Source organism: Xiphophorus maculatus, chromosome 8, assembly GCF_002775205.1.
Source record: "Xiphophorus maculatus strain JP 163 A chromosome 8, X_maculatus-5.0-male, whole genome shotgun sequence".
NCBI classification, from domain to species: Eukaryota; Metazoa; Chordata; class Actinopteri; order Cyprinodontiformes; family Poeciliidae; genus Xiphophorus; species Xiphophorus maculatus.
Window position 1 is genome coordinate 22403089 of NC_036450.1, and position 14876 is coordinate 22417964.

At 36.6% G+C, this 14876-nt stretch overlaps 1 protein-coding gene across 4 annotated transcripts in view; it reads left to right on the top strand.

The window, feature by feature from the left end:
• erbin (erbb2 interacting protein) overlaps positions 1-14876 on the top strand; it is an 81452-nt gene that overhangs the window by 37826 nt on the left and 28750 nt on the right. For all 4 annotated transcript variants that reach the window (XM_023338767.1, XM_023338765.1, XM_023338764.1 and 1 more), the window contains 3 exons: positions 163-237; positions 801-945; positions 2784-2856. In XM_023338767.1, the coding sequence (XP_023194535.1) occupies positions 163-237; positions 801-945; positions 2784-2856 (293 nt within the window). The remainder of the gene's footprint in view (positions 1-162; positions 238-800; positions 946-2783; positions 2857-14876) is intronic.

Here is a 14876-nt window from a genome sequence, read left to right on the forward strand (position 1 = left end):
GTCTGTCGCTGCCCAAAGCACTCCACCTCTCCGGAGGTGACAGCATCTCCCTGCTCTCTTAATTAGCTTGCTTTCTTTTTTTCGCTAATATTTTATAGTAGAGCTGTAAAATGTTGTGTATCTTTTCCAACAAAACTTTTAAAAGTGTTTTCTGATCTGTAGCCTGAGGTGTTGGAGAATCTGAATGGACTCAAGGAGCTGTGGATGGATGGGAACAAACTGACTTTTCTTCCTGGGGTAAAAAAAACAAACAAAACAAAAACAAATTTGAGTTGTGTTTTCAGCAGATTTCACCGAAGCTGTCCATCAAATTTACATTTTTCCTTCTTTACGTAGAGCTTTTCTTTTCTGCTTGAGTGTGTCTAAAAAAGTGTCCTGAAAATCTGCAGCGTTTCCTTTATTTTTTCTTTTTTTAGACGTTAATGATTCATCCCAATGTATGGATATTCAGAATTCATTTTATGAGATCCTTATTTTTCATCCAAATGGCCCTGCTTTGCTGTAAAGTGGGTCAGAGCATTAGTTCTGCTGGCAGCATTTCAGCAGCATCAGCTGTAATCACAGACTGGCCTTTTATTAGCAATGAAGTCCGTCAAGCATATAAAACGAAAGGGTTGGCTGCAAATCTTTCAATACATGTGAAATGTGTGGGTTTTTTTTTTTGCTTTCAAAATATGAAACTTCAGACTAGTGAATGTATTTCACAGCTAAGATTATGTTTTTCTTAACACCCTCTTCTATCTATGATTTATTGATTAATTTATTTATCTTTTTCCACATGCCGCCTCCCGTCCATCCAGATGCTGGGGATGCTGAAACAGCTGGTTTATCTGGATGTGTCGAAGAACAACTTGGAAATGGTGGATGAAAAACTCTCCGGCTGTGAGAACCTGCAGGACCTCCTGCTCTCAAACAATACCCTCACACAACTGCCCGGCTCCATTGGTGAGGATTACAGTTCGCTTGCACCTTGTTCGATAAAAGTCTGTTACAAAACGTATAAAGCTTTTGGTGGCTGAATTCCTATCTGGGGTGTTTTCTAAGATTTCCTGTGTGGCTAAAGTGCATTTACTCTAAATACCACCAACTTTCTCAACACACTTTCTTTCTTTTCAATTGTATCCATAAGATATTTATTTTTATTCCAAATATAGAGGTACTTGTTAACCCACGTAAAAACTAATTTATCACAAAAGTCACCATATCAGCAGGGTTGCTACTGAAAACCTTAAAATAAAAGGATTGTGTTTTTTTAAATCTAGATAAGTATGGAAAAGGTTTGAATTTCCAGAATTTATTCATTTACCAAAATCTTAAAGAATCCGAATTTCTGGAAAATATAAAACCTTAATTGATTTATTAGATTATCGTTTTATTATTGACAGAGAACCCCCACATAAATATGCATTTCTTTATTTTCTCCTATCCCTCCTGGTTGATGGTTTTTGTCTGAAAGTGTCTTAATCTACTGTTGAGGTGCCAATTGAACAAATCTTCGAAACTCCCATTTTTCCAAATAAAATGGAAAAGTCTCATAGACTTTGTAAAAGTCTTGTAGATTCTGGATTTAACCTGACAGATCTCAAGTGTTTTTAGATTTTTAAAAACGAGCTGATCTAATTGTTTCCAAATGGCAAAAAAACTGTGAAACAGCCCTTCGCCACAGTGTTGTAGTAAATGCTGGCTTCATATTGTTCTGATAGGACAAACTAAATTAGGTCTTTACTCTGATCTGTAGGATGATACAGGAACCTTGCAGGAAAATCCTAAAAATTGTTGGAACTTAAGATGAAAAAAATACATGAAAGTATTTATCTTTGTTATTTATCCTGTATTTCTTTGTCTGGGTGAATATTTGCAGTTTTCACACAAAGATTATAGTCAATCATAATCATGATTTTTAAAGCAACATATTGACTTTCTTCCAGTGTTTGCTACTTAAAATTAAAAAAGTGCATCACACAGCTTTGGATAGATGGATAGAAGCACATAATTGTGTGTTTACACAAATATTGCATCAAAAAATAAAAGTAGGTAATGATAACAAATGGAATTTACCAATTTGGTGATTTGGTTTGGTGTTATATTGGGAAGATGAGGTGTATTTTTTTTTATTTTTTAAAAGTCAAAGTTGGAAAGTTGCTGGTTCAGTCCTAGCTTCCTGTTCTGCCATCTGTTGATGTGCACAAGGGCAAGGCACTAAACAATAAGTCGCCTACCAATCTGTATGAGTGCGATTGAGTGATGTGGCTCTAATATAAAGTGCCACTGATCTTTGGCATAACTAGAAAGACGCTATATACCAATTTACTGGCCACTGTTATGCTGGATGTGATATTTCAAGTTAACAACTTGCAAGAATTCAGTAATATTTAAGATAACAGTGGAGGGGGCAAAACTTGAAAAAGAACAGAGGAAAGTTCCTGTTAAGTGGGACAGTCACACAGCTGGCTTACTTATGGAAGGATGGATGATTTATGTAACAGTTCAAAATATAGAGCAGCAGGCACATCTCCAAGTTAAAGATTTGAAAGAAATATATCAGAAAAAAAGTCAAAGTTTTGTCAAATCTGTTACATTGATTGAGTCGCTTCCTACTGCTGTCGGTGTCAGAGCTGAGTACTTCTAAGCTTAATACAGTATTGATGTCGGTATTAGCGAATCTAATTAACTGCTCTAATGGAGCCTCCTCTTTGTGGTTTAACAGCAAGTGATAATCAATAACTATCCAGGATTGTTGTCTTCCTCTTCCTGATTCAATCTCTCTCTTTTCCTGTCTTAAGGCTCTTTCAAGAAACTGACGACACTGAAGGTGGACGAAAACCAGCTGATGTATTTGCCGGACTCCATCGGAGGGTGAGTGTTGAGTGTTGCGGCAGTAGCTTTGAAACTAGAAAATTTCGGAAGAAATTTAGACGGGGCCTGCCAAGGCGCGCCCGTGGGGTTCGGGCCCGGCGTCGTCGCGCCACAAATCGGCGTCGACGCCAAAGAACGCCGCGACGTCACCAGTGGCACGCGGAGAACCGCAAGAACGTTAAGCGAGGCGGACGTGCACCGTTCGGTACGATTTAAAATGTTGTCGAGGCTTTTATTTTGGAAGTTTCAGTATGCTTCATTTCAAAGGGCCAAACTAATCCCATGCGTAATAGTCCTTGGGTTAAAATAGTTATATAATGCTCAAAACACAAGTAGCTGATGTAAAAGTATTCAAGGCTTTTATTTTGAAATTTTCAGTATGCTTCATTTTAAAGTTCTGAACTAATACCACGTGTAAGAGTGCTTTGGATGAAAAAGTCAAATAAAGCCAAAAAGAGCAATTACGTCATGTAAAAATATTCAAGGCTTTGATTTTGAAATTTTCAGTATGCTTCATTTCAAAGGGCCAAACTAATACCACGTGTAACAGTGCTTTGGATGAAAAAGTCAAATAAAGCCAAAAACAGCAATTACCTGATGTAAAAATATTCAAGGCTTTTATTTTGAAATTATTATGCTCCATTTTAAAGTTCCAAACTAATCCCATGTGTAACAGTGCTTTGGATGAAAAAGTCATATAAAGCCAAAAACAGCAATTACCTGATGTAAAAATATTCAAGGCTTTTATTTTGAAATTATTATTATTCTCCATTTTAAAGTTCCAAAGTAATCCCATGTGTAACAGTGCTTTGGATGAAAACGTCAAATAAAGCCAAAAACAGCAATTACCTGATGTAAAAATATTCAAGGCTTTTATTTTGAAAATATTATTCTCCATTTTAAAGTTCCAAACTAATCCCATGTGTAACATTGCTTTGGATGAAAAAGTCATATACGGCCAAAAAAAGCAATTACCTGATGTGAAAATATTCAAGGCTTTTATTTTGAAATTATTATTCTCCATTTTAAAGTTCCAAAGTAATCCCATGTGTAACAGTGCTTTGGATGAAAACGTCAAATAAAGCCAAAAACAGCAATTACCTGATGTAAAAATATTCAAGGCTTTTATTTTGAAATTATTATTATGCTCCATTTTAAAGTTCCAAACTAATCCCATGTGTAACAGTTACTGAGTTAAATCAGTTATATACAGCCCATAGCAGCAGTAGTTCTAAAGGCCAGTTCTCAGTCCTGATCTGTTTCAACTGAGGATAGATAGAACTACAGTGATGCGTATTCGTAGTCCTAACCAGCAGCCAATAGCCTCTTGAGGTCCGTTGCTATGGCAAATAATGGTCTCAGCAGGTGTGAGCTCTGAGCTCTGAGCTCTCAAACACACAAGTGTGTTTGAGCAAACACACTTTACTGAAAAAAAGCATTGGAAACAAATCCTTCTTTTTCGGGAACCGTAATACATATTCGAAAAGCGTTTCGAGCGTATGACAGTTCAATGTGTCTTCTGCGATAGTCCCGAGATTCATATCTGTACCTCACTCAGAGCATTTACAGTGATGAGAGAAAGAAATGTTGTGCCCAGATATGAACCGAGATCGGCTGTCACTGTAATTTCAGCAAAAATGAGAAAGTTTGGGTCGCTTAGAGGCAAATTGTGGACAAACCGTAACTGGTATCGACGAGCCGTCTTCACTTTCGAAGAGATCACAGACGTATCTACAAAATGAAATTTGAATGGCATTTCTAGGTGAATTTGTGACGACACAGCAAATCCTCAAAAATAGGGTATTTCTAGGATTTTTCCCATTGAGTTATAATGGGGTTTTTTTCGTAGTTTTTTGCGAATTATGTCGCCACGTTAAGCCCAAATCCCACCAGAAGTAATAGCTCCAATGGCGTGAATTTTCTGCACATTTTGATACCTCATTTGTAGGTGTGCACGCAGCGGTATGAGCCGCATTAACGGTTACGGAAGAAAAATAAAGAATTATAATAATACTTAAAGAGACGCTTCTCTCCGACAATAGTAATAGGTTCCTGCCATGCAGTAGCTTTGAAACTAGAAAATTTCGGAAGAAATTTAGACGGGGCCTGCCAAGGCGCGCCCGTGGGGTTCGGGCCCGGCGTCGTCGCGCCACAAATCGGCGTCGACGCCAAAGAACGCCGCGACGTCACCAGTGGCACGCGGAGAACCGCAAGAACGTTAAGCGAGGCGGACGTGCACCGTTCGGTACGATTTAAAATGTTGTCGAGGCTTTTATTTTGGAAGTTTCAGTATGCTTCATTTCAAAGGGCCAAACTAATCCCATGCGTAATAGTCCTTGGGTTAAAATAGTTATATAATGCTCAAAACACAAGTAGCTGATGTAAAAGTATTCAAGGCTTTTATTTTGAAATTTTCAGTATGCTTCATTTTAAAGTTCTGAACTAATACCACGTGTAAGAGTGCTTTGGATGAAAAAGTCAAATAAAGCCAAAAAGAGCAATTACGTCATGTAAAAATATTCAAGGCTTTGATTTTGAAATTTTCTGTATGCTTCATTTCAAAGGGCCAAACTAATACCATGTGTAACAGTGCTTTGGATGAAAAAGTCAAATGAAGCCAAAAAGAGCAATTACATGATGTAAAAATATTCAAGGCTTTTATTTTGAAATTATTATTATGCTCCATTTTAAAGTTCCAAACTAATCCCATGTGTAATAGTCATTGGGTTAAATCAGTTATTTATTGCTCAAAAGAGCAATTATCTGATGTAAAATATGTCAAGGCTTTTATTTTGGAATTTTTGTTAAACTTCAATTCAAAGGTCCAAACTAATTCCATGTATAACAGTCATTGGGTTAAATCAGTTATATAATGCTGAAAACGCAAGTAGTTAGCAAAATGCTAATGTTAGCATCATTGCTGTCACTAGCATGTGGGACATCACTAGGATGTTCTCTATAATGGACTTACTCCATTCAGTATACTAAACATGGCTAATAAGTCCAATAAATAGCTAATAGCTTATTTAAGCTAAAATGCTAATGCTAATGAACTGCCTTGCTGTGCAAGGCAGTTCCCTAACCTGAGAGAAACAGATAATGCAGAATAATATTATTGCACTGCCTGCGGCGGTGCACTAACCTCAGGGGCATGTTGAGGCTTTTATTTTGAAATTTCAGTATGCTTCATTTTAAAGTTCTGAACTAATACCACGTGTAAGAGTGCTTTGGATGAAAAAGTCAAATAAAGTCAAAAAGAGCAATTACGTCATGTAAAAATATTCAAGGCTTTTATTTTGAAATTTTTAGTATGCTTCATTATAAAGTTCTGAACTAATACCATGTGTAACAGTGCTTTGGATGAAAAAGTCAAATAAAGCCAAAAAGAGCAATTACGTCATGTAAAATTATTCAAGGCTTTTATTTTGAAATTTTCAGTATGCTTCATTTCAAAGGGCCAAACTAATACCACGTGTAACAGTGCTTTGGATGAAAAAGTCAAATAAAGCCAAAAACAGCAATTACCTGATGTAAAAATATTCAAGGCTTTTATTTTGAAATTATTATGCTCCATTTTAAAGTTCCAAACTAATCCCATGTGTAACAGTGCTTTGGATGAAAAAGTCATATAAAGCCAAAAACAGCAATTACCTGATGTAAAAATATTCAAGGCTTTTATTTTGAAATTATTATTATTCTCCATTTTAAAGTTCCAAAGTAATCCCATGTGTAACAGTGCTTTGGATGAAAACGTCAAATAAAGCCAAAAACAGCAATTACCTGATGTAAAAATATTCAAGGCTTTTATTTTGAAAATATTATTCTCCATTTTAAAGTTCCAAACTAATCCCATGTGTAACATTGCTTTGGATGAAAAAGTCATATACGGCCAAAAAAAGCAATTACCTGATGTGAAAATATTCAAGGCTTTTATTTTGAAATTATTATTCTCCATTTTAAAGTTCCAAAGTAATCCCATGTGTAACAGTGCTTTGGATGAAAACGTCAAATAAAGCCAAAAACAGCAATTACCTGATGTAAAAATATTCAAGGCTTTTATTTTGAAATTATTATTATGCTCCATTTTAAAGTTCCAAACTAATCCCATGTGTAACAGTTACTGAGTTAAATCAGTTATATACAGCCCATAGCAGCAGTAGTTCTAAAGGCCAGTTCTCAGTCCTGATCTGTTTCAACTGAGGATAGATAGAACTACAGTGATGCGTATTCGTAGTCCTAACCAGCAGCCAATAGCCTCTTGAGGTCCGTTGCTATGGCAAATAATGGTCTCAGCAGGTGTGAGCTCTGAGCTCTGAGCTCTCAAACACACAAGTGTGTTTGAGCAAACACACTTTACTGAAAAAAAGCATTGGAAACAAATCCTTCTTTTTCGGGAACCGTAATACATATTCGAAAAGCGTTTCGAGCGTATGACAGTTCAATGTGTCTTCTGCGATAGTCCCGAGATTCATATCTGTACCTCACTCAGAGCATTTACAGCGATGAGAGAAAGAAATGTTGTGCCCAGATATGAACCGAGATCGGCTGTCACTGTAATTTCAGCAAAAATGAGAAAGTTTGGGTCGCTTAGAGGCAAATTGTGGACAAACCGTAACTGGTATCGACGAGCCGTCTTCACTTTCGAAGAGATCACAGACGTATCTACAAAATGAAATTTGAATGGCATTTCTAGGTGAATTTGTGACGACACAGCAAATCCTCAAAAATAGGGTATTTCTAGGATTTTTCCCATTGAGTTATAATGGGGTTTTTTTCGTAGTTTTTTGCGAATTATGTCGCCACGTTAAGCCCAAATCCCACCAGAAGTAATAGCTCCAATGGCGTGAATTTTCTGCACATTTTGATACCTCATTTGTAGGTGTGCACGCAGCGGTATGAGCCGCATTAACGGTTACGGAAGAAAAATAAAGAATTATAATAATACTTAAAGAGACGCTTCTCTCCGACAATAGTAATAGGTTCCTGCCATGCAGTAGCTTTGAAACTAGAAAATTTCGGAAGAAATTTAGACGGGGCCTGCCAAGGCGCGCCCGTGGGGTTCGGGCCCGGCGTCGTCGCGCCACAAATCGGCGTCGACGCCAAAGAACGCCGCGACGTCACCAGTGGCACGCGGAGAACCGCAAGAACGTTAAGCGAGGCGGACGTGCACCGTTCGGTACGATTTAAAATGTTGTCGAGGCTTTTATTTTGGAAGTTTCAGTATGCTTCATTTCAAAGGGCCAAACTAATCCCATGCGTAATAGTCCTTGGGTTAAAATAGTTATATAATGCTCAAAACACAAGTAGCTGATGTAAAAGTATTCAAGGCTTTTATTTTGAAATTTTCAGTATGCTTCATTTTAAAGTTCTGAACTAATACCACGTGTAAGAGTGCTTTGGATGAAAAAGTCAAATAAAGCCAAAAAGAGCAATTACGTCATGTAAAAATATTCAAGGCTTTGATTTTGAAATTTTCTGTATGCTTCATTTCAAAGGGCCAAACTAATACCATGTGTAACAGTGCTTTGGATGAAAAAGTCAAATGAAGCCAAAAAGAGCAATTACATGATGTAAAAATATTCAAGGCTTTTATTTTGAAATTATTATTATGCTCCATTTTAAAGTTCCAAACTAATCCCATGTGTAATAGTCATTGGGTTAAATCAGTTATTTATTGCTCAAAAGAGCAATTATCTGATGTAAAATATGTCAAGGCTTTTATTTTGGAATTTTTGTTAAACTTCAATTCAAAGGTCCAAACTAATTCCATGTATAACAGTCATTGGGTTAAATCAGTTATATAATGCTGAAAACGCAAGTAGTTAGCAAAATGCTAATGTTAGCATCATTGCTGTCACTAGCATGTGGGACATCACTAGGATGTTCTCTATAATGGACTTACTCCATTCAGTATACTAAACATGGCTAATAAGTCCAATAAATAGCTAATAGCTTATTTAAGCTAAAATGCTAATGCTAATGAACTGCCTTGCTGTGCAAGGCAGTTCCCTAACCTGAGAGAAACAGATAATGCAGAATAATATTATTGCACTGCCTGCGGCGGTGCACTAACCTCAGGGGCATGTTGAGGCTTTTATTTTGAAATTTCAGTATGCTTCATTTTAAAGTTCTGAACTAATACCACGTGTAAGAGTGCTTTGGATGAAAAAGTCAAATAAAGTCAAAAAGAGCAATTACGTCATGTAAAAATATTCAAGGCTTTTATTTTGAAATTTTTAGTATGCTTCATTATAAAGTTCTGAACTAATACCATGTGTAACAGTGCTTTGGATGAAAAAGTCAAATAAAGCCAAAAAGAGCAATTACGTCATGTAAAATTATTCAAGGCTTTTATTTTGAAATTTTCAGTATGCTTCATTTCAAAGGGCCAAACTAATACCACGTGTAACAGTGCTTTGGATGAAAAAGTCAAATAAAGCCAAAAACAGCAATTACCTGATGTAAAAATATTCAAGGCTTTTATTTTGAAATTATTATGCTCCATTTTAAAGTTCCAAACTAATCCCATGTGTAACAGTGCTTTGGATGAAAAAGTCATATAAAGCCAAAAACAGCAATTACCTGATGTAAAAATATTCAAGGCTTTTATTTTGAAATTATTATTATTCTCCATTTTAAAGTTCCAAAGTAATCCCATGTGTAACAGTGCTTTGGATGAAAACGTCAAATAAAGCCAAAAACAGCAATTACCTGATGTAAAAATATTCAAGGCTTTTATTTTGAAAATATTATTCTCCATTTTAAAGTTCCAAACTAATCCCATGTGTAACATTGCTTTGGATGAAAAAGTCATATACGGCCAAAAAAAGCAATTACCTGATGTGAAAATATTCAAGGCTTTTATTTTGAAATTATTATTCTCCATTTTAAAGTTCCAAAGTAATCCCATGTGTAACAGTGCTTTGGATGAAAACGTCAAATAAAGCCAAAAACAGCAATTACCTGATGTAAAAATATTCAAGGCTTTTATTTTGAAATTATTATTATGCTCCATTTTAAAGTTCCAAACTAATCCCATGTGTAACAGTTACTGAGTTAAATCAGTTATATACAGCCCATAGCAGCAGTAGTTCTAAAGGCCAGTTCTCAGTCCTGATCTGTTTCAACTGAGGATAGATAGAACTACAGTGATGCGTATTCGTAGTCCTAACCAGCAGCCAATAGCCTCTTGAGGTCCGTTGCTATGGCAAATAATGGTCTCAGCAGGTGTGAGCTCTGAGCTCTGAGCTCTCAAACACACAAGTGTGTTTGAGCAAACACACTTTACTGAAAAAAAGCATTGGAAACAAATCCTTCTTTTTCGGGAACCGTAATACATATTCGAAAAGCGTTTCGAGCGTATGACAGTTCAATGTGTCTTCTGCGATAGTCCCGAGATTCATATCTGTACCTCACTCAGAGCATTTACAGCGATGAGAGAAAGAAATGTTGTGCCCAGATATGAACCGAGATCGGCTGTCACTGTAATTTCAGCAAAAATGAGAAAGTTTGGGTCGCTTAGAGGCAAATTGTGGACAAACCGTAACTGGTATCGACGAGCCGTCTTCACTTTCGAAGAGATCACAGACGTATCTACAAAATGAAATTTGAATGGCATTTCTAGGTGAATTTGTGACGACACAGCAAATCCTCAAAAATAGGGTATTTCTAGGATTTTTCCCATTGAGTTATAATGGGGTTTTTTTCGTAGTTTTTTGCGAATTATGTCGCCACGTTAAGCCCAAATCCCACCAGAAGTAATAGCTCCAATGGCGTGAATTTTCTGCACATTTTGATACCTCATTTGTAGGTGTGCACGCAGCGGTATGAGCCGCATTAACGGTTACGGAAGAAAAATAAAGAATTATAACTAGAAAATTTCGGAAGAAATTTAGCCGGGGCCTGCCAAGGCGCGCCCGTCGGGCATGGGCCCGGCGTCGTCACGCTACAAATCGGCGTCGACGCTAAAGAACGCCGCAACGTAATCAGCGGCACGCGGAGAATCGCAAGAACGTTAAGCGAGGCGGACGTGCACCATTCAGTATTATAAAGTAAGTATATCAGCTAAAATCAGCAGAAACGCTAATGTTAGCGTCATTGCTTTCATCAGTATGTGGGAAATCACTAGGATATTTTCTGTAATTGATTTACTCCATTCAGTATACTAAACATTGCTAAAAAGTAAAATAAATAGCTAATAGCTTATTGAAGCTAAAATGCTAACGCTAATGAACCTTGCATTGAACTGTTTAGTAACAGTTCAATGCTCATAAACTGCAGGAAGGCAGTTCATTAGCATTTACCTAATGATTGTCACAAATATAAATTTTCAATAACGCACACACACACAACATATTACAGTTTAAAAATATATATTGACCTTATGTTAAAGATTTCTACAAACGTTTTACAGGTAAAGTTTACAATGAACCAAAATTACAACATTTAAAGAATACCATAAATTTAAGAATCTAATGTCTCTGCAATAAAAAGAAATTGCTATCTTTTTTATTTTTAAACAACACCTCATATTGTTAAATAACTGATTTTATGTATTCAAGTTTTAAATATTACATTTGAGTTTGCATGGATGTAAAATTACTGCTCAGTTTAAAAATTACAGTATTTTTAAACTGAGCAGTTTAAAAATATGCTCAGTATTTTTAAACTGCTCAGCTAAACTTCGCTCTTTAGCTCGTTAGCTTGTCGATGTTTCAGTTTTATTCGCTGGGAAAATTATTCTTTGTCTGCTTTGAAGATAAGCAGACAAATAATAAAAAACAAGTTTTGATATTAACTCTCAACTTCATTCACAAAACTTTTTCGTTATTTATTACGCAACGAACATGCATTTCACATAAGAACAAAACAATGAGGTGACGTTGCCTGTCCTTGAACACAACGCTGATCCCTCTTCACCCTGTCACCAACTCACACACATCCTCATTGTGTTGTGTTCTGTAAATAAACAAAACACAAGCAAAATCAATAAACTATATGCATATTCCAGTATACTGAGTTTTGGTTTTACATTCATTCTATTTAAATGTAGTTTGTTTGTGCTTACCAATGTTTTCTGGCCGGATGTCAGGCACCGTTTTCCCCTGGTCAGTTCGTCGATGTCTGGTTTTAGTTCTATTCTGTGGCAATCCGCAAAACGGCGTGTAGGTTTTCGTCAGTAATGCGCGATCTGTGCTTGGTCTTGTTTAAAGTCATTATTGAAAACATCTCTTCGCACAGATAGGTGCTTCCAAACGTGGACAAAACACGAGCTGCATGGAGTCGAAGCTGTGGCATCAAATCAGGGGGCAGTAGACGGTAAAAGTAAAAGTCCTCGATTGAAACATCACGGAACTTCGCTCTTTAGCTTCTTAGCTTGTCGATGTTTCAGTTTTATTCGCTGGGAAAATTAATAATCAGCTTGAGGTGACTCTGCTGCACTCTAGTGGCGAGAAGCCGTAATGTTGGTTGGTAAGAATCGGAAGGCATTATGGGATATGTAGTTTGTAGTCAATTCGTGCTCAAAACCTATTTTAAGTCAATCAATGGGGCTGTAAAACGGTGGTAGGGGGGAGAGGGCCACATAAAATGACGTAGCGGGCCACATGTGGCCCGCGGGCCTTGAGTTTGACACATGTGCAATAGAGGATCTATCTGCTGCTCATGCAAAACAGTCTATTTTAATCCCATGTGTAATAGTCATTGGGTTAAATCAGTTATATAATGCTGAAAACGCAAGTAGTTGATGTAAAAATATTCAAGGCTTTTATTTTGAAATTTTCAGTATGCTTCATTTCAAAGGGCCAAACTAATACCATGTGTAACAGTGCTTTGGATGAAAAAGTCAAATAAAGCCAAAAAGAGCAATTACATGATGTAAAAATATTCAAGGCTTTTATTTTGAAATTTTTGTTAAGCTTCATTTCAAAGGGCCAAACTAATACCATGTGTAACAGTGCTTTGGATGAAAAAGTCAAATAAAGCCAAAAACAGCAATTACCTGATGTAAAAATATTCAAGGCTTTTATTTTGAAATTTTCATCAAGCTTAATTTTAAATTGCCACACTAATCCCATGTGTAACAATTGCTGGGTTAAATCAGTTATATACAGCTCAAAAGAGCAATTTTCTGATGTAAAAATATTCAAGGCTTTTATTGTGAAATTTTTGTTAAGCTTCATTTTAAAGTTCAAAACTAATCCCATGTGTAACAGTTACTGAGTTAAATCAGTTATATACAGCCCATAGCAGCAGTAGTTCTAAAGGCCAGTTCTCAGCCCTGATCTGTTTCAACTGAGGATAGATAGAACTACAATGATGCGTATTTGTAGTCCAAATCAGCAGCCAATAGCCTCTTGAGATCCGTTGCTATGTTAAATAAGTTTCAGACCAAGGTGTGAAGTGTTAGTGAAAGAGCCTGAGAGCCTCAGAAAATCTTGTCGCATCACTTTGCTCTGAAGCACCGTGACAGAAAACCGTACGGTCTAGATAAATTTCGAAAACATTTTACCGGAGCAGACAGGCGTATCAATGTCAGGACCGATTTTGATACTAATCGTGCGATATTTGTGGCCGTGATGGCGATTTCAAAAATGATTTGGGTTGAAAAAGTTGTCTTGATCTCTCACTCTAATCAGCGAGAGAAGCCCTCTAACTTTAGGAAAAATGAGAAACTTTGGGTCGCTTAGAGGCAAATTGTGGACAAACCGTAACTGGTATCGACGAGCCGTCTTCACTTTCGAAGAGATCACAGACGTATCTACAAAATGAAATTTGAATGGCATTTCTAGGTGAATTTGTGACGACACAGAAAATCCTCAAAAATAGGGTATTTCCAGGATTTTTCCCATTGACTTATAATGGGTTTTTTTTCGCAGTTTTTTGCGAATTATGTCGCCACGTTAAGCCCAAATCCCACCAAAAATAATAGCTCCAATGGCGTGAATTTTCTGCACGTTTTGATACCTCATTTGTAGGTGTGCACCCAGCGGTATGAGCCGCATTAACGGTTACGGAAGAAAAATAAAGAATAAAGAGACACCTTGTTGGGTGTAGAGTAATAGGTTCCTGCCATTGCTTTGCATGGCAGGCCCCAACTAGAAAATTTCGGAAGAAATTTAGCCGGGGCCTGCCAAGGCGCGCCCGTCGGGCATGGGCCCGGCGTCGTCACGCTACAAATCGGCGTCGACGCTAAAGAACGCCGCAACGTAATCAGCGGCACGCGGAGAATCGCAAGAACGTTAAGCGAGGCGGACGTGCACCATTCAGTATTATAAAGTAAGTATATCAGCTAAAATCAGCAGAAACGCTAATGTTAGCGTCATTGCTTTCATCAGTATGTGGGAAATCACTAGGATATTTTCTATAATTGATTTACTCCATTCAGTATACTAAACATTGCTAAAAAGTAAAATAAATAGCTAATAGCTTATTGAAGCTAAAATGCTAACGCTAATGAACCTTGCATTGAACTGTTTAGTAACAGTTCAATGCTCATAAACTGCAGGAAGGCAGTTCATTAGCATTTACCTAATGATTGTCACAAATATAAATTTTCAATAACGCACACACACACAACATATTACAGTTTAAAAATATATATTGACCTTATGTTAAAGATTTCTACAAACGTTTTACAGGTAAAGTTTACAATGAACCAAAATTACAACATTTAAAGAATACCATAAATTTAAGAATCTAATGTCTCTGCAATAAAAAGAAATTGCTATCTTTTTTATTTTTAAACAACACCTCATATTGTTAAATAACTGATTTTATGTATTCAAGTTTTAAATATTACATTTGAGTTTGCATGGATGTAAAATTACTGCTCAGTTTAAAAATTACAGTATCTTTAAACTGAGCAGTTTAAAAATATGCTCAGTATTTTTAAACTGCTCAGCTAAACTTCGCTCTTTAGCTCGTTAGCTTGTCGATGTTTCAGTTTTATTCGCTGGGAAAATTATTCTTTGTCTGCTTTGAAGATAAGCAGACAAATAATAAAAAACAAGTTTTGATAT